The 17,966-nt window shown below is 54.2% G+C and overlaps 3 protein-coding genes across 3 annotated transcripts; 1 reads left to right on the top strand and 2 right to left on the bottom strand.

Annotated features, from left to right (window-relative positions):
- Window positions 1-783: 783 nt before the first annotated feature.
- On the bottom strand, window positions 784-10,330 carry PDAP1 (PDGFA associated protein 1). The gene is made up of 6 exons (XM_084271128.1): window positions 10,261-10,330; window positions 5,891-5,982; window positions 3,583-3,690; window positions 3,094-3,215; window positions 2,153-2,304; window positions 784-1,624 (listed from the first exon to the last, which is right to left on the bottom strand). Exons 1-6 carry the CDS (start codon window positions 10,271-10,273, stop codon window positions 1,566-1,568), a joined length of 546 nt encoding a protein of 181 aa, XP_084127254.1. The 5' UTR covers window positions 10,274-10,330; the 3' UTR covers window positions 784-1,565.
- A 306-nt stretch (window positions 10,331-10,636) lies between these two features.
- On the top strand, window positions 10,637-12,886 carry BUD31 (BUD31 homolog). The gene is made up of 5 exons (XM_084271168.1): window positions 10,637-10,674; window positions 11,018-11,191; window positions 11,761-11,883; window positions 12,121-12,287; window positions 12,627-12,886. The coding sequence occupies exons 2-5, from the start codon at window positions 11,098-11,100 to the stop codon at window positions 12,675-12,677; spliced, it is 435 nt and encodes a 144-aa protein (XP_084127294.1). The 5' UTR covers window positions 10,637-10,674; window positions 11,018-11,097; the 3' UTR covers window positions 12,678-12,886.
- A 395-nt stretch (window positions 12,887-13,281) lies between these two features.
- On the bottom strand, window positions 13,282-17,831 carry PTCD1 (pentatricopeptide repeat domain 1). Its single transcript, XM_084270890.1, has 8 exons — window positions 17,250-17,831; window positions 16,867-17,007; window positions 16,383-16,601; window positions 15,724-15,825; window positions 14,598-15,362; window positions 14,243-14,359; window positions 13,814-13,996; window positions 13,282-13,606 (listed from the first exon to the last, which is right to left on the bottom strand). The coding sequence occupies exons 1-8, from the start codon at window positions 17,757-17,759 to the stop codon at window positions 13,418-13,420; spliced, it is 2,226 nt and encodes a 741-aa protein (XP_084127016.1). The 5' UTR covers window positions 17,760-17,831; the 3' UTR covers window positions 13,282-13,417.
- Window positions 17,832-17,966: the final 135 nt, after the last annotated feature.

The following is a 17,966-nucleotide window of genomic DNA, read 5'->3' as shown; positions in this document are numbered from 1 at the left end:
CCCCACCCTATCAGTTCTTCCCCAGTCAGAGCTGACAGCAAGGGCTCAGCTCCCGGTACTGCTGCCTGTGGAGCTCCCTCAAGCTCTCTCTGGTCCCAAATCCCATCTGGAGGCACAGGAAGCACAGCCTAGGGGGGAAGAAGAGCTCCAGGGTTTGTGTCTCCACCCAGAGGTGACCCAGGCTTCCAGCACCAGGGAAGTGAGATGCCCTCACAGGTTGTGAAGGCAGCTCAGTGCCAGCAGCCCGGCCGAGCCTTAACAAGAACGAATCACAACAGCTGCCATCCTGGGAATCGTTTCTGTGACTGTCACCTCTCTGCTGGTGGCACCAAGAGCCCCTGGCTCAGCTCTCAGGTGGAATCTCCTCCAGCCTTTGCTGAGCAGGTCTGGGAAGCACCAGCGTGCCCGGCCTGGGCTGAGAGCAGGACTCCTTGGCCAACCCAGGGCACAGTGCTTTGGAGCATCCCCTGCTCCAGCAGCCCTATGGGAGGGTGACAGGGGTGACAGTTCCAGGACCTTCCTTCCCACACGGTGACTAGGTGAATTGTTTCCTGCAGTAACCAGATTGTGCAAGGCGTCTGCCAGGCAGCAGGGAAAGCTCTGTGCCTTCAGGCTGCATCTGCTGACTGAGGGAGCTCCTGAACCTCCCAGCCAAATGTCACACCACAGAGAAACCAAAGTGGCAGAAGTCACCATGCCACCAGACTGCTACCACACCTTGGCACCAGCCCATCACCTCCTGTTCACTCACTCACACACACACACATGACAAGGACAGAGTGGTTATGATAATTTAAATTTTAATCAGCCAAATATACAAGTTTTGCTGTTGTTGGTTTTTAAACTTTATCAAGTTTTTGGGATGCTTTTTTTTCCCTATCTGGGTCTGATACGATTAATGTTGGGGTTGTTTTCTGTTTCCTTTAAACAAAGGATGATGTGGTTAAAAACTGGCACTATCCCTAAGAAGAAGGAGGAAAAAATAATAATGAAGAGGAGGGAAAAGGGGAGACTGGCTGCAAGAGAGGAGGGATGGACAGGGAAGGAACGGCACTCCAGGTGTCCATGAAGTCAAGCTCCTGATTATACTGCAGGACCCTGCAGCAAAATTTGATGGGCCACCTGCCCAAAAGGAGACATCATCCCTTGGGCTTTCACTAGCAAGCCCAAGTTCCCCACCCCACACTGACCCCACCATCTATTGTCTCACAATCTAACATGTGAAGCGCCTCCCCTCCCGCGCAGCTCCCTCCCCGCCCTGCCCCTGCTCTATGAGTTTTTAATCCTAAAAACAGCAAAAAAAAACATTCAGGTTTCCAAACTGTTACAGAGAATTGCTGCTCAGCACAGTTCTGCACCCAAGAGAGCGGCTGCCCCTAACCCCAAATGGAAAAAAATCTGTGCCAGGATGAAGACAAACACATCGTCGGTGTCTCTGGGAGGTGGAGGTGACGCGATGCCGCAGAGCAGCCTACGTGACATCGATGGTATGCAACGCCACAGAGTTCCTGGCAGGCACCAGGCACAGTTCCCTGGCGTTTCCTCCTCTTGCATGTATCCTGTGCTTACTTGTTCAGGGATAGTGACTGAAGTCTTTTACCTGCCATGGCCGCTTCGTCTTTCGCTGCGGGGGGAAAACAACGGAGGTTTCAGCATTTCGCAGAGTATGTGAGGAGATGGTGGAGGTTTGACAGCCCCAGGGATCAGAGACCTGCTAGCCAAGCACAGCGAGGTCAGGGGAAAGCATGGGACCCTCCCTGCCAACCATGGGTAGGTCCCCTCCCTCCAGAATTAGGGGGGAGCAGGGAGAGGAGGGCTGAGAGTTTGCTGCTGGGAGGTTTGGGTCCTCAGCAGGTGAAGCAGATAAATCACACACAGCAAATGGGAGCAGCATTGGTGTGAGGACAAGATGGGTATCAGGGGTGACTCCCTCCTCTCTCTCTCTCTGCTCAGATGCCCTAGAGCTTTCTAAAGCATTATAAGAATGAAGCAGCTGAACCTGGTTTTGATGAGAGAAGTTATAATGACACTCAGCAACACCATGCAGTCGCAGGAGACGAGGGATTACCGTGTGTGATAGGAGAAATCACACCTCTTGGCAGCGCAGCCATCGCAAGGAGAAGTAAGAGGACATGATTAATTACTCTCTAACCTTTTCTTTCTTCTTCTTTCTTTCTGGCAGCTTCTTCCCTCTGCTTCCGAATGATGGCTAGTCGGGCGAGATCTGCCTTGGCTTGTTCTGTTTTCCCAGCTAGGTGCATTTTCATGTATCTCTCTTTTGCCTTTTGTTTCTCTATTTCCTCTCTGTTTGAGCAAAACACACCAGTCACCAGAGCATCCCAGTGAGCACACGGGTAGAGGCAGCATGGGGGAAGCTTTCTCACTGGGAAGGATGCCCACAGAGACTGGGGCATTCATGTGTTGCAGGGTTTGAAGAGGGGTGATGAGATAGATTATTAATCTAAATCAGGACACTGCCACACAAGGAGGTCAGGTGAATCAGACCCAGACTGCACAGCACCCTGAGGTGTTTTTTCCCAGCCTCACCCTCAAAGGTGTACTTCTGCTGGAGCAATCTGTCCCAAATAAGCAAGCTCACATCCTTCACTCTGAACCTCTCCTCTGCTAAATGAAACCAGGAGATTAAACTTTGGTTTTCATCTTATAAATCGGCTCAGAGCAAAATGTCACCGTGACCCTGAGACTCTGGGAACTGGCTCCCTGTCACCAGAGCACCTTCTGTGGGAAGATTAAAGCAGACCCCAAGGTAACCTCTGCTTAATGGGTTTCAGTTACTTCTGGCTTTGGGCATAAAACTCCAGGGAAGGAACAGTCGACGTTCACTTCACAGCAACAAACTCCACCCTCTCAGCGCGCCCGGCCAAGCTGCCCGGCTCCAGGCTGGTGCAGTTATTTCCAGGGGACAGACAACTGCTGTGAAGCTTGTCAGGGAAGTCCTGCCTGGTGAGAGCAACAGATCTAAAGGGCTTCCCAGCAACACCTAGGGACACACAGCAGGGGAAAACCTCCTCCCCTGCCAGATGGAATTCCAGGAAGGCCGTAGCTCCAGCCGAGGTGGCGGGGAAGACTCACCGTTCCCGTCGCGAGAGCTCCTTAGGTCCATCCAGGTCCAGCTGAGTGACTTTTTTGGTTGTCTGAATGACACGATTGGGGTTCTCTATGTCTATCAACCCTTCCACTCCCTTACGCTTTTGCTAAAGGGGGAAGAACAAGAGGAGGGTTAAGAGGCTCCTCCCTTCCCAACACACTGCACACACCCCAGGAGCAGGGTTAGAGACGTTCTCACTACCAGGTAGCAAAACCACTCAGGAACCACGAGTTGCACTACCAGGCACCTTCAGCCTGTTTTGAAACTGCCTTTGTGTACTCCCCTTAGAAAAATACACAGGTTTTCACTCTGAGGGCTAAATTCAATCAAGTGAAGAGGTTTTTTCTGCCTTCCATAAAGAATTTACTGCAGGTAGCTCCTGAAGAGAACTCTGAGTCAAGAGCGTGCATCTCTCCCCTGCTCCAAGATTCTGGGTGGTGCAAATGCATTACCTGCCCTGAGAATTAAAGTACCTGATAATCCTCATCATCTTCATCACTCTCATCTGAATCTAAAGACTTCTTCTCCTTTTTGGGGTCTCCTGTTGCTCCTTCACCTCCTTCTTCTTGCTCCTCTTCTTCCTACAAAATTCCATGGAATGAGAGAAAATCTGTGTCAGTGAAAATCCCAGATCCAACAGTGACCCTTAAATGAGATCATTTGGGGGGGACCAGAGACAGCTCTGAGAGCATCGCTGTTCTGGACACCTTTTGCCACCAGAGGTGTGCTGCTGTTAGAAAGCAAGAGCTGAAGACATCAGTGTTCACCACCTGTCCTGGCAGGTCACTTCTAAACAGCTCTGCTGCTCTCTCTGTGTAACAGGCCAGGAACATTCCAGTAAAAATCAGAACCAGCACTTCATTTCCCCCAAATGAATCACAGAATCACAAGGCTGGAAGAGACCTTTGAAGATCATCGAGTCCAACCATTCCCATCCTGTGCTAAACCAGATCCCTCAGTACCTCATCTACCCTTTTTTAGAACACATCCAGGGAAGGTGACTCAGCCCCTCCCTGGGCAGCCTGTTCCAGCCCTGACAACTCTTCAGTAACAAATTGTTTTCTAATATCCAATCTGTCCCTGCCCTGGCACAGCTTGAGGCCATTGCCCCTTGTCCCATCTCCTGTCACCTGGCTGAAGAGACCATCGCCCACCTCTCTACAACCTCCCTTCAGGTAGCTGTGGGTGGTGAGAAGGTCTCCCCTCAGCCTCCTCTTCTCCAGATGAGAGATCACCAGGAGACATTTTGGCCTGGATTTCCAATCTCAGGGATTGGAAACTACATGGATGCAGTGCAGAGCTGGATCACATCCTAGACCTAGGTGAAGAGCAAACTGACAAGCATCAGCCAGGACATGATCACCCCAGTCATTAGAACCTCTTCAGCACAGCTTGTACCAGTCAGAGGCCTAGGAATCCTTTTGTAATTAATTAGAAGATAAGCTTAGAAGAGCCAACATGGGTGTGAATAGCTTGCTTTACTGTTGCCAAGTGTTCCTCAGCAGAGCACAGGGGATGAGCTACGGGCAGGCAGAGGAGTAATTCTGTTAATTGTTTTTTATAAGCTTTCCCTAAGGAAACAGTGAGAGCTGTAACTGTCACTGTGCAGCATGGATTGCCATGGAAGGGCAAGATGAAATCCTTCTCAGAGAGGGATTCTCTGGTTTGGTTTGAAACAGGACAGACATTTCAAGTGGGGTCCTGCTTGTTCTCTTCCACTTCCAGTTGGTATTGACAACTGGGGAGCAGAGAATGCCTATGAGGTTTGTGAGTGCCATCACACCAGTGGGAGTTGGAATCGTTCTGGAAAACAGGATGAGACCCAGAAGTGGTTTCTTTCAGAATGTGGAAAGATGGCACGAAGCCAAGAAGGTGGAATCAGAAAACAAACCACAAAGAATTACACTTTGGGAGAAGAAATCCAACACAACGTTGGGATATGTGGCTGAGCAGCAAACCACACCATCATCTGGAGTTACAGATGGTCAGGGCATTAAAAGAAGCCAACAACGTGGCTCATGATGGCTTTGAAAGGGTGATCTCCTCTGAGGTGTTCATCAGTGCTTCCTTATGGGGTGTAATTACCCCCCCATGGTCAGTGCTGTGAGGTGTCAGCTGGAGGAGTGTGTCTGGGCTTAGGCAGCACTTCAGAAAGTCACAGAAAAGCAGCAGTGAGAGTGCTGCTGTTGCTGCAGTCATTTGGGAATACAGGAGAGTGGGCACCCCAAAAAGTAGCCATGTCCTTTATAAACCCAGCCAGGTGGTTGTGGAAGTGAGAGGAGATGTCAGGATCCAAAAAAAGGAGTCATGCCAGAAAACTGTTCCCTCTCCCAACAAGTCAGATGCAAACAAGAAAATCCAAGTTGTTAAAGGAGTTTGGCCTTCTAAGCCCAAAGAGAAAGAGGGCAAATCTAGTAATTTCAATAAGCTGTTGAGATGTGAGCCCTTCCCCTCCACAGCCAAGCTGCAGAGCACAGATATAAAAACCTAGCTGACACTGGAGACTAGAATGATGAAACACAGGGGTCTGCTGTGTAACCCCCTTCCCTATCCTTTACCCTTCAAACTGCAAACCAGGTGGTTTACCTGGCCTCAACTGTGAGGAACCAGCCTGGATCCCACCTTGCCATCTCCCTGGCCAGAGACACTCAGGATTCACATTGCTGACAGGATGATCTGCAACACTTGACTAAGCTGCCATTTCTCATCAACAGCACGATGCCCATGCTGTACAAGGCAGAACTACTGCCAGCAAAGCACAGAACACAGGCAAACACATACCCTTGCCTTCTGCTTTTCTGCTTGGAGCTGGGCATCGATCTCTTCAGGACTTGTGTACTGCCTTGCTCGGCCTTTGTGGCCTCCTTTTCTACCTGTAGAGAAAAAAAAGCATACAATAAATATTTTAGTGATAACCTCCCAGACAGGTCATCTCCTCCTGCAGCACTCTCTGTGGAGTTTTGGAGCAGATAGGACAAACCAAAATAGCTCCTCTGATAGAATCTAAACAACAACAACAACAAAGGCCATGTTGAGCCTGCCAGCCTCAGTGAAACACTCCCAAGGATTGTGGGTAAATTGCAAGCAGAATCATGATTAGAATCATAGAATCAGACTGGTCTGGGTTGGAAGGGACCCCAAGGATCATAGAGCTCCAAACCCCTGCCACAGGCAGGGCCACCAACCTCCAGGCCTGGAGCTACACAAGGCTGCCCAGGGCCCCATCCAACCTGGCCTTGAACACCTCCAGGGATGGGGCATCCACCACCTCTCTGGGCAGCCTGTTCCAGCCCCTCACCACTCTCTCTGTAAAGAACTTCCCCCTAATATCTAATCTAAACCTTCCCTCCTCCAGCTTCATTCCATTCCCCCTTGTCCTGCCAGTCTCTGCCCTTTGAACAAGTTGATTCCCCTCCTGTTTGCACATTCCCTTCAGGTACTGGAAGGCTGCAATGAGGTCCCCCCACAGCCTTCTGGATTACTGATCCATAGAAAGGTATTTGGTGAATCAGTTCCTTCCTTCCTTCCTTCCTTCCTTCCTTCCTTTTTTCCTTCCCTTGGGCTGTTTTTGGAGACAGCAGAACCAAGAGAGCAGCCCATCAGCTGCAGGATGCTCTCCAAACCAAGCGCAGGCTCGTCCAGCAGAGAGCGAGCCAGGGGAACACTCCCCAAAGCGGGTACCCCCATCCCTCAACCCCAGCAGAGCTGTCTCCCACCACCTCTCAGGCAGCAGCTCTGGGTGACACCACCCTTCCTCACCCTTCCCCACCCACGCCCTTGGCCTCTCTGATTCACTTCCCGGGCTGGCAAGGGGTGCTCAGCCCCACAGCCGCTTCCTGCGCCGGAGGGATCCCGGCGCAGCCCGGGTGACAACCAACTCCTCCTTAACCCCTCCCCTGCACTAAGGCTGTGCCAAGAGAAAACCAGGAGCTAATTGGCCAAAAGCTCTGGGAATTATAACAAGAGCTGAAGAGCTAATGAAAGAGGCCTCCATGTTTTTCCTGCTTTATAAGGGAAAGATAAAAACAAGCTCTAGGAACAAGAGGCCAGAATCAGCTTACCCAGCTGCTCTACCCGGCCAAGATCTGCTCTCAAGTTCAACATGCTGTTGATTAATGAGTTGCTGAAGCCATTAATGCTTCCTGCAAGTGAGTCCCTAACAGCTCAAAGCCTGGCTGGGAAGTAAAGTGAACGGCATCAGTCTCGAGCCCTGCGTTGGGGAGCTCCAGGTACAGCCCGTGTGTGCGACTGGCAAGGAGCACGCAGCTCAGAAAGGGGGGCTCAGCTCCCAGAGGGGCTCTGAGGGGGCTCTGATGGTGACAGGAGCAGGAAATACTTGTGCCATCTCTGTCCCTCCCCACTTCACCTGCTGAGGACAGTGGAAAACTCACGGTGGTGGGGAGGGCAGAGGGATTCATGTCCCCTCCCTTGGGGCTGCATGGGGAGATGTGTCAGTACAGCATCACCCCACCACGGCCAGGCCTGGCTGCACTGCTGGACATGGAGGGGCTGGGGGCTGCTGCAGGCTGAGACCTGTACAAATTCAGCATTTTCTATTGAAATTCAGTGTTTTCTGTAGAAACTCAGCATTTTCTGACCAGTCCTGGCCCAGCAGAGACAAACTCTCAAACCTTTCAGCTCAGCAGAAGCTGAGCTGTGGAATAAATTCTCTCCAAAGCCCCACTGTGAAGCTGTGCAGGCTCCTGAGGTTTTTCTCAGGTGAAATGGGGAAGGGCAGGGAGCAGGTTCTTCTCTCTGACCCCCACTCTGGAAGCTCCCAGGCACTCCAACAAGCAGCTGAAGGAAAAGCTCTGCTGCACCCAAGCAGCGTGTCTGCTGTTCGCCTGTTCCCAGCCATCCCACGTGGCAACACTGACACCCTCTGGGAGGGAGATCTGCCACAGGAGACATTACCTCACTGCCCAGCAAGTGACATCACTCTGGATGGATCGACAGCAGCATCCCTGGCACGTTACATAACGCTGAGCTGAAGCTAAATAAACCCAACCAACAGTGTGGTGCAAGCCCAGCCAAGGGCAGGCAGCCTCCTCGCCCAGCTGCAACGAAGCACCAGCAAGGCAGGGGGAAAGCAACAGGGGAGAGAGGAGCTTACAGGGGATGTGGGAAAAGAAGCAAATTGAAGAGTGACTCAGTCTTATTTCTGTTTGAGTCTGCATGGGGACAAGTAAGCTGGAGGGAGATCAGTATGGGGCAGGGATGGGGCTCTGCTCCTCAGGGATGGGGGTCTGTTCCTCAGGGTGGGGCTCTGCTCCTCAGGGATGGGTGCCTGTTCCTCAGGGATGGGGCTCTGCTCCTCATGGGGCTCTGCTCCTCATGGGACTCTGCTCCTCAGGGACAGGGCTCTGCTCCTCATGGGGCTCTGCTCCTCAGGGACAGGCTCTGCTCCTCACAGGGAGACGAACCCGGAGTCAGACAAGCGAGTGCTGGTCCTACATCTGCCACTGACCTACCACATCACACCACACAACTCACTGCAGCTCTGTGCCTCAGTTTCCCCACCTGTAACATAGGGACAGTGATCCTTATTGCTTCTTGGGAGCACCTGAAAAGACAATCACCTGCAGGGAAGGCCACTGGCCCCTAAGGCAGGCACACTGATAAAACTGTCTTCAGCTTTCAACAGAAAAAGGAATTTAGATCAGAGAGAATGGAGGAATGTTGAAGGAATCACTTGTTCTTTTAAAAAAAAACCATGAGAAATGATCCTGTAATTAAATTTATTAATGGCTGGATCAACCTCCCATTTTCTATTAAACAGCAAGTGCCAAAGTCCTCACTAAGGTAACTGCCCCACAGCACAGGAACTCCTGCTGACTGGGGGTGAGTGAAGATCCTGCTTTCTCCCAAGAAGCAGAAGGTTGGAAACAAACATTCATGACTGTTCAGAGAACAACAGAGTGGGAAATCCTTGGTTACTGGGCATTTAAATGCAGTAGCCAGGGTTATAACCCACCACAGCCCTTTGCCTTCACTGAACAGCTTCAGCCCTGGCTAGGAACGTGGTGCAAACAGCCACAAATCAAGTGGTTAAAGAAAATCTGAACTGGGCAGCAGATTTGGTGCTAAAGCTGGAGAAATGCTGATGAAATAACCTGGAGCCAACTACAGAGAAGCTGAAGGAGGAGGGCTGGTTTCCATTAATGTATATGGCTGGGGTTTGAGAGACGCACACACAAGAGCCAATTATGCAGATGGTGCATCTGGAGAAGGTTCTGGGTGGATCCAGCTCAGCCCTGACAGCCTGTCAGTCCCTCATTACTTCTTCTTAATCACGGGAGCAAGTTGGTACCCGCTCCCTAACACCCAGAGCTGCCAGAGCCACATGAAAGGACTCGTGCTTGGAGCCCCTGAACCCAAGGCCACCTCTGCAGCCCCCCCGCGCTGCCCAGCAGGGATGGACCCTCTGCCCGGCCACTCAGATCCCCTGTACCCAGCCCTCCACCATCGAACCGGAAGGGAGGAGAAGGCCCTCAGCCCCCCCCCCCCCCCCCCGCCTACGTGCCCCTCAGGGCTCCCCCCGGGATCTCTGGTGTAGCTGTAAACTCGCCTCTCCGTGCGAGACCGGCTGCAGCTTCCAGCCCAGCGGGGAGCACGTGGGGCCCAGCCCGCTCCCGATCGCGCGGGGAAGGCGGGAACCCCCAGCGGCCGGACCCCTTCCCCTCCTCCCCCCCCCTCCCCCGGGCCGATGCGATCCCACGGCGCTTGCTGGGAGGGGGGCGCAGAATGGGACCCCCCACCCCCGAGGGAACCGAGGGGAACCTGCGGCCTGTGGCGGACGGGACGCACCCCCCGCGAGCGGGCCAGGGGACGGCACCGAGCCCTGCCCGGGAGCCGCACCGGGGGGCGGGAAGGGGCCCTCCCCCCGCGGCCGAGGAGGGGGGCGCAGGGGAGCTCCCCGGGGAGCCCCGCACGGCCGGGGCGGAGGGGGCGGGGGCCTCTCCTCAGCGCCCAGGCCGCGCAGCCAGGCCCGCCCCCGGCACCCACCCGCCGCCGGGGCGGGAGGGGGAGGGCGAGCGCTGCCCCCCGCCCCTCCGCAGCCGGGGCCTCTCCCCCCCCCCACCTCCCCGAGCCCCTCCTCTCCTCACGGGGCCCCCTCCGCCCCCTGTCCCGGCCCCCGGCCCGGCCCCCACCTCCTTTCGGCATCGCGGCGGCGATGGCGGCTGCGGCAGCTGCGGCGAGGCCCCCCCCCCGGCCCCGACCGGTGACCCGGAAGCGGAAGCCGCCCCACCCCCACGCCCCCCCCCCGCGCGCGGCGCGCGCCCCCCGCCCAGTCACCGCCGCTCGCGAGGCCCCCTCAGCGGGGCTGCCCATCGGAGCCGCCTGAACTCCGAACTCTCCGGGTTCCCCCCCCTCCCCCGCAGCGGAGAGCTGGGGACTCTTCCCCCTCCCGGCGGGACGTGCTTTCCGCCCCGGCCTGACCGAGGGCAGGGCGCGCACAGCGTGAAGGCTTTCCTTCAGGCACTGCGCTGGCCACCCCGGCGGGGCGGCTTGTGTGCGAGAGGCCCCCGCGGGTGCGACGGGGCGGAAGCGGCGGCCGTCGGGAGGTGAGCGGGGACCGGGGCCCTCCCCGCAGCTCGGCCCGACTCCGGGCTGGGCAGCGCACCGGGGCCGGGCCGGGCGTCCAGAAGGAGCGGGAGGAAGTTGTCGGTCCGGGGCGGCCGCAGCGGGGGGCGAGGGGGGGGCTCTGCCGAGGGGAGCGCGTCGCGTATGGCGCGGCGCTTCCCCGGGCCTGCGGGCAGCCCGGGCCGCCTCAGCCAGCTCCATAAGGCCCGTTCCCGAGCTCCGTACGGCTCGTTCCCGAGCTCCACACGGCTCGTTCCCGAGCTCGGCCGCGGGGCCGTCAGGAGAACTACCGCTGAGGCCCGTTTCCCTCTTGGTTTCCCCCAGCGGTTCTCGGGGCTTGGAGGCTCTTTCGGAGCGTGGGCACACCCGACCCTTCGCCTTCTGCCTTCCTCGTTTGCGAGGCGATGCCCAAGGTGAAGCGGAGCAGGAAGCCTCCCCCGGATGGCTGGGAGCTGATTGAGCCAACGCTGGATGAGCTGGATCAGAAGATGAGAGAAGGTAAGTGGCAGGCTGGGTGTTCCCAGGAATGTGTGTGTGAGACAAGCTCGCCCTGAACTGCTTCAGGAAGCACAGCTTACTGTGCCAGTGTAGAGGCACTCTCTTTATACCTCTGCCTTGCAGTGGTGCTGCAGACTGAGACTGGGCCAGGACTGGGTGCTCTTCTCTGAGTCTATGCAGGTTACAGAGCACAGGGGTTCAGTGTGCAGTTGTTTTAGGGCATTCCATGGCCAAGCCCTGGCTGAAGCTCGCTGGTATGTGTGGTGGGAGTGGTGGTTCTTGTCCATGCTGTTGCTCTGGTCTGACGAGCCAAGGAAGCTGTGAAGTCATCCACCAGCCCAATGTGGGTCACATCATCCCTACTGTCCTTCTGTTTGCCTTTCCTAAAGGAGCTGTTCCAAGACAGGTCCCTTTTGTTTGAATCTTCTCCCATTGGGCTCAGTCTCATCTCTCTGATGTATTAAAGTTACAATAATGTTCTTGGATCAGTTTGTTGCAAAGAGACTTGAGGAATTCAGTTGGCTGCCTGAAACACTCAGCTGAAACCTGGTGTTTGTGTTTCCTTCCAGCTGAGACTGAGCCTCACGAAGGGAAGAGGAAAGTGGAATCCCTTTGGCCCATCTTCAGAATTCACCACCAGAAAACACGTTACATCTTTGATCTCTTCTATAAAAGAAAAGCCATCAGCAGAGGTGAGGAGTGGAAATGCTTTGCCCTGGGCAGGGGAAAGCAGAACAGGGTGAGATGTCTGCAGATGGGCCTGAATTGGGGTGTTGGTGGGAAGGATCAGGTTTCTGGGGAGGGAAGATGTGTATGGGGGAGGCTGGCAGCTGCCAGGCTTTCACTGCTAGTTCCTACAGCTAGTAATTCCTGGTAGTGAGTCTCCTAGCCCTTCTGAGGAGTTAGTTGTGGTGTGTGCTCCCCTGCAGAGCTCTATGAATACTGCATCAAGGAAGGGTACGCTGACAAAAACCTGATTGCAAAGTGGAAGAAACAGGGTTATGAGAACCTCTGCTGCCTGCGCTGTATCCAGACACGGGACACCAACTTTGGAACCAACTGCATCTGCAGGGTCCCCAAAAGCAAGCTGGAAGTGGTGAGAGTTTTCAGCTTGTTCCTCTGCTTGCCTGGACCTGTATGGTACCCTGTCTAACCCCCTACCTCCTCCCCAGGCAGGGGCAGGGGAGGAGGTACTGCTGTTCTTTTGGGCAGCTTCCTCTAGTGCTGACAGTTTCAGTCTTTGCTGGCAGAGTTGGTGTCTAGCTGGCTGTGAAGTGACTGTCAGCTCTGGTGTGTGCTTGTTTGAGGTGGTTGAAGTATGGGGAAACAACAGGGAGCTCGACAGCAGAAACCCTGCCCCTGCAGACCCATTCAAGCCTGCTGGTCTGTTTGTTCCTGGGGCTTGCCTGAAACATCCCCCCCCTTTCTTTTTCAGGGGAGAATCATTGAATGCACTCACTGTGGCTGCAGAGGCTGCTCTGGGTGAGGCCTTTACCCATCAGACTGCTTTTTGAACTCTGAAAGAGATCATCCTACACAACGGACTACTTGTGCAGTTACAGCCACCTTCCCTGTGATTGGGGATCTCTGTACAGCAAGCTCTTCCCCTGCAGTGTACACACAGTGGTGGCTGGCTTGGAGTATGCTTTTGTGTAGCCATTTATTTTAAAATAAAATCTGCCCTCCTGAGAGAAGAGTGTGATCTTGTGCCAAAACATTTCCATCCTCTTTCTCCTTTGGGGTGGTTGGGTTGAAGGTTGGTCTACACTGTGCAGGTGTTGTACATGTGGGTTGTTTCTTACCCAGCTCTTACTCCTTTTTCTCAGCTATCTGAATTTAAAAGGCTGCAGGACAGGAAATAATACAGTTCTCAGATATCCAAGTCTGATTCAAGCCCACCTTACATAGAAGGAAGCTAAATTTCACTTGAACTCTAAGGTTTGTGACCTGGAATTAGTGTGTATACAGTTAAGAATGGTTAGAGACTTACCCATCACATGTTGTTTCCCCTTGCATAGTGCAGGGTTTGGCAAACTACAGTGTACCCACTCTCCTGCAGTTAAAGGAAACTCACTGAGCATCAATTTGCTTCTTAAAACTAAGGACAAATATTTTATTTAAGTTACCAGGAGAACTCAGATTCAAGGAAACAGGAAGCAGCTTTACTACAAGACAGTTTAAAGCAGCAAGTCCCAGGTTCTTCCAGCAGAAGGAAGATGCAGCACTTCAGGGTCCTGCTCCCTGTGACATCTGCTCGGGCACAGACTCCTCCTGACTCTTGCCTTCTGCACGTTTAGCTGTTCTGTATTTTTCCCAGGGGTGGGGGGTCTCCTCTGCTGCCATCACCTTTAACCACCGGTAGTAGTACCCACGGAAACCATCAATTTTCTCCAGATAAGGGTTCTTTGACTTATACTGTGAACAGAAGGGTAACAGAACAAGGTTCTATTAGAAGGGAGCTCACTTCCACACCAGCACGCAATAGCTGCAGGCTGCTGCTCGAGAAATGGCCACTGAGTAACTGTCAGAGCAGGCAAGCCCAAAGACTTGGGGTGGCACCTACATCTCCCCTCCCTTGTGGGTGTTCTCTGCCTTTGTACTGGGACCAGCTGGGGTACTTACCCTGTCAAACTTCGGGGGGTACTGTGCTGCGAACTCCAGCTGGCGTATGATAACTTCATTGGGAGGCACTTGGTTACTCCTCATGTCTCGCAGGATCTCTGTGAGGTAACTGTAATCCAGGTGCCTCACAGCAGCAGCAATGAGGGTGCTGTATATAAACTTGTTGGGAGTTACTCCAGACCTCTGGAAACAACAACAAACACCACAGTTAAACTTGTTTTATCTGCCAACCAGCGCAGGACTCCAAGGAGGAAAAGGCATGTTCTCCCTCCAGAACCCACAGCAGCTGAGTAACCTGCCCTAGAGTTGTGTGTTTTTGGATTTAGACCACCACCCCTCCCCACTAAAACCTCAGCAGGTCTTTTTGTAAGCAGTAATGCTTCACTCTGCCTCTTGCTGCAGCTCAAACCCTAAGCAGCAGTTTCTTACCTTCAAATCAGAGAGTAACTGCAGTCCGTCCTTCTCCTGGTTGCAAGCGATTGCCAAGTTACAGAAGGTCTGGAGGTTAGGGGACAGTCCCCTCTGCACTAGAGCTGGCAGCAAGCTCTGCAAGACACAAGCAGTGACATCAGTTTCCAGAGCCTCACTGGAGCTTTCCAGACAGAGCACTGAAGGTGCTAGAACAAAATCTGTAACTACTTAGAAATTAACCTGAGCGCTGGCTGGTGGAAAACTCTGAAATTCCCAGTTTCTACTGGGGACAGAAACAGGTCTCAGCAAAGCACTGGTAGTGCTGGAGGCCTGAGGCAAGGAGATGGCCAGAGGGCTGGTTCTGTTTGCTCACCTTTGCTCCTTCCAGATCTCCCTGTTTGCTTTTCTTCCTTATCAAAGTGTTAAAGAAGGTCACATCTACTTTCACCTTATGCTCATCTAGTAGTGCCAGCAACGAGGACTCCGAGGGGCTCTGGGGTTCCACCAGCTCTGCCAGCAGCGTAAAGGTTTTGATGTCAGGTTCTGCATTGTCCTCTCTCATTTTATCCATGAAGCCCTCCACGCCCCCCATCAGAGCCAGTCTATCAGCTGGGGTGGCTGCTGACCCCAAGGAAACCACAGCTGTGTTGGGCATCCTGGAATCCAGCAAGTTGGGCAGGTTGCAGAAATGCTGCTCCTGGCTTAGTTGTGCTGGTTCTTGCTTTGGTTCCGGCTTCATCTTGTCCTGGCCTCTCCTCAGCAGCGCTGCAGTCCTGCTGGGAGCTATGCCAGGGCTGCTGAGAGCAGCTGGTTCTCTTTCAGCCTGATTCACATCTTTATTGTGTTCCTGGATCAGTTCTTCAGGCTGCACTGACCGCTCCTGAAGTATCTGCTTTTCCATAGCTTCCACATCCAGCTGGAGAGCAGCTGCACGCTCCGATCTCCTCTTCCTCTCACTTCTCACCTTCAGCTTCCCAGGTCCAAGCCTTAGCTGAGGTGAGGTCTCATGGGGGGGTTGGAGCAGGAGCTCAGAAGCCACAGCTGGATCACCTATCCCACAGTCTCTGGCTGCACGCAGCATCAGATTGTAAGTGTGGCTGTTGGCCTTTATTCCTAGCTTAGTCATTTCTTTCCAGACCTGTGGAAGGGAAGATGAACACCAGGTAAGCACCAGATGTACACAATAGTAACATGAGAGTTTCTAGCAGACTGTAAGTGTATTTACTTGTGGCCACTGTATCTACTTGTAGAAAAGGAGTGAGTTTACAGCAATGAGTTGAGTTGCTGTTGGACAGTGAACAGCCACCCTGAGTTAGTGAAGTCCTGGAAGGTCATCCAGGGTGGTTTTACCAGTGTATGAGGTGTCCTGACAGAGAGCCAGCTTACAAAACTCCTCCTAGGAGGAGCTGAAATCACTTTAAACCACCTTATGTGTGTTCAAGTGACAAGTTCCCATACAGAACTGCTGTTCCCTCCCCACTTAGAGCCAGAAGACAAACCTGCAAGGCGTACCGGAAGCCGTTCTCACTGTCCTTTATGCAGCTCATGAGAAGGAAGCTGAACGTCTCAGCTGTGAGAACGTGGCCCTTCTGCACGATTTCCTAAGAAAGCAGAGAGAGCATTAAACTCCACAGCTACCCAAACACTCTGTCACAGCTGGCTGTGAAGCTCCAATACAGCTTTTGTCTTCTGGGCTTACAGCAGCAATAAAACCTGAAGTGAACTGCTGATGCCACGAGCAGAATGATCGCTCCCTGTGTAGATCCCAGTGCTCTCTCTGATGGGAGCCACAAGGAATGTGAAGACAGAAAGAGCAATCCTTTTAGCTACTCCCAGGCTGGCCCTTTGGAGGAGAGCTCTAAAAGGCAGTAGGGATCAGTATGGGGGTCTTCAAAATGAATACACACAGACATAGTAGCTGTGAGCCCCACAAAAATCTTTTGAGTCTTTAACACCCCTGAGCAGAGTTTCAAGGCCAAACTCTGCAGCTTAATGTTTTGTGTGCAATTTCCTTGTACGAGACTAAGGATCAGAGAAACACAAACACCTGATCTGGAATTTTACCTCTGCTGGGAATGAAAGTCTGTGCGGTACAGCAGCTTCCAGGGGCTGCAACCAGAGCACACCCCACCTAGCACGAGGAGAGCTGTGTCTTTACCTTCAGTACGTCAAAGCACGTCCTGAGGTCGGAGCACAGGGCGCAGACCTTCAGCAGCGCGTGGTAGGTGAGGAGGTTCAGCTCTTGGTTTCTGCTCCTGAGCTGCTGCCGCAGCTTGAGCGCGCTCTGCAGGCCCGAGTCCTTCCAGGGCGACTCGGCGCAGGCGTTGAACAGGGCCGTGTAAGTGGCCTCAGTGGGAGCTAAGCCACGTTTTTTCATCTGAGGGAAAAGAAGAACGGGAACCGGCTCTGAGGGAAGGACTTCTGCAGCTTCCTAACTTGGTTTTAAGCGTTCCAGGCTGAGAAGGTGCAGAAAGTGGCTCAGAGGCGTTTTAGAGAGACAAAGTAACGTGACCAAAAGCTTGAACCCCAGAGGGGTTGGACCTGATGGCCTCTCCCAAGGTCCCTTCCAACCCCTGTGATTCCACAAAACTGTTTTCAGCTTAAAAAACATAATGAAGGTTTGAGAGAGAACGTAAACCTACGTCATTGTAGAGCCTGAATGCCTTTTTCACATAGCCAGCCCTGCCACAGCCGCCAATGAGGACAGTGTAGTTGATTTCTTGTGGCTGCACACGCTCTTCCTTCAGCATCTGCACGTCAAACAGCTCCAGAGCCTCCGCCAGCTACAGGGAAGAGGGAAATCCACAGTAAGACAACATGGGAACCACAAACAACAGGCATTAAGTCAGGCAGCTGGGCAGAGGTCCTACACAGCACAGGATTGATTCCTCACAACTCTTACTTCACCCCTTTCTGTAAAGACACCCAGCCAGTATGTGGGGTGATGCAGGCGGGAGAGAATTCCCGAGCTGCATCTCTCACCAGCTCTATCAGGATGCTGGTGAGGGCAGAGCTGGTAACCAACCTTGCCATCTCTGATGAGGGCCTTGCACTGCAGGAAGTACCAGTACGGGGTGTTCTTGGGGCCGCGGCGCGCTCTGCTCTCCGGCTCTTCCTCTCCCTCTTCCGGAAGCTTTAAATTCTGAAGGCGCGGGGTGGTTTTGTGGTAAAACTTCCTGGAGGAGAATCTGTCGGAGAGCGTCCCGAACTCCACGCCTTCATCCTCCTCCTCCTCCTCCTCCTCCTCCTCCTTCCTGACAGCTTCAGCGCAGCTGCCGGCATCGCTCTCTCCCGGGTCGCCAGCGGGCAGCTTGCAGCACGACTGCGACGAGCCGAACGGCCTCCGGCCGGCCAGCGGCCCCCGGGGAGGCAGAGGCCCCCGGCCAGGCAGAGGCCCCCGGCCAGGCAGAGGCCCCAGCAGCAGGCACGGCGCCTCACCAGCCCGCTCGGCCACTGCGCGGCATCCCCGCGGGACAACGGAGGAGGCCCACCGGCAGAGCGGCCCCCGGGGGCTGAGGAGCCGCACGGACCTCATGACGCGCCCGGGAGGGCGAGAAGCCGTTGGCAGCGGCGGAGCGGGGAGCGTCCCCGGCCCCGCACTGACCCCGCTCCGCTCCCCTCAGCCGCGGCGCCTGCGCGGGCGGAAGGGGCGGGAGCGGAGCCGGCCGCCGCGCTCTGATTGGCCCCTGCCCGCGCGCGGCCCCTTGGGCAGCGGGGTCGGGGGTGACTCCCGGCATTCCGC

Source organism: Gallinula chloropus (genome assembly GCF_964237585.1).
Source record: "Gallinula chloropus genome assembly, chromosome: 15".
Lineage (NCBI taxonomy): Eukaryota > Metazoa > Chordata > Aves > Gruiformes > Rallidae > Gallinula > Gallinula chloropus.
This window is presented reverse-complemented; position numbering and strand designations above follow the sequence as displayed.

Excerpts from the sequence above, each read along its gene's own strand:
- PDAP1 (XM_084271128.1), bottom strand. Across the intron at positions 3,216-3,582 it reads AAGATGATGAGGATTATCAG|CAAAAGCGTAAGGGAGTGGA; the intron begins GTACTTTAATTC and ends TTCCCCCTTTAG. Across the intron at positions 1,625-2,152 it reads GAAAGAAGAAGAAAGAAAAG|CGAAAGACGAAGCGGCCATG; the intron begins GTTAGAGAGTAA and ends TTCCCCCCGCAG.
- BUD31 (XM_084271168.1), top strand. The coding sequence starts at position 11,098 with ATGCCCAAGGTGAAGCGGAGCAGGAAGCCTCCCCCGGATGGCTGGGAG. Across the intron at positions 11,192-11,760 it reads GGATCAGAAGATGAGAGAAG|CTGAGACTGAGCCTCACGAA; the intron begins GTAAGTGGCAGG and ends GTTTCCTTCCAG. Across the intron at positions 11,884-12,120 it reads AAGAAAAGCCATCAGCAGAG|AGCTCTATGAATACTGCATC; the intron begins GTGAGGAGTGGA and ends GCTCCCCTGCAG.
- PTCD1 (XM_084270890.1), bottom strand. The coding sequence starts at position 17,759 with ATGAGGTCCGTGCGGCTCCTCAGCCCCCGGGGGCCGCTCTGCCGGTGG. Across the intron at positions 15,826-16,382 it reads CGTGCTTTGACGTACTGAAG|GAAATCGTGCAGAAGGGCCA; the intron begins GTAAAGACACAG and ends CTGCTTTCTTAG. Across the intron at positions 13,997-14,242 it reads AGTTACTCTCTGATTTGAAG|AGGTCTGGAGTAACTCCCAA; the intron begins GTAAGAAACTGC and ends TGTTGTTTCCAG.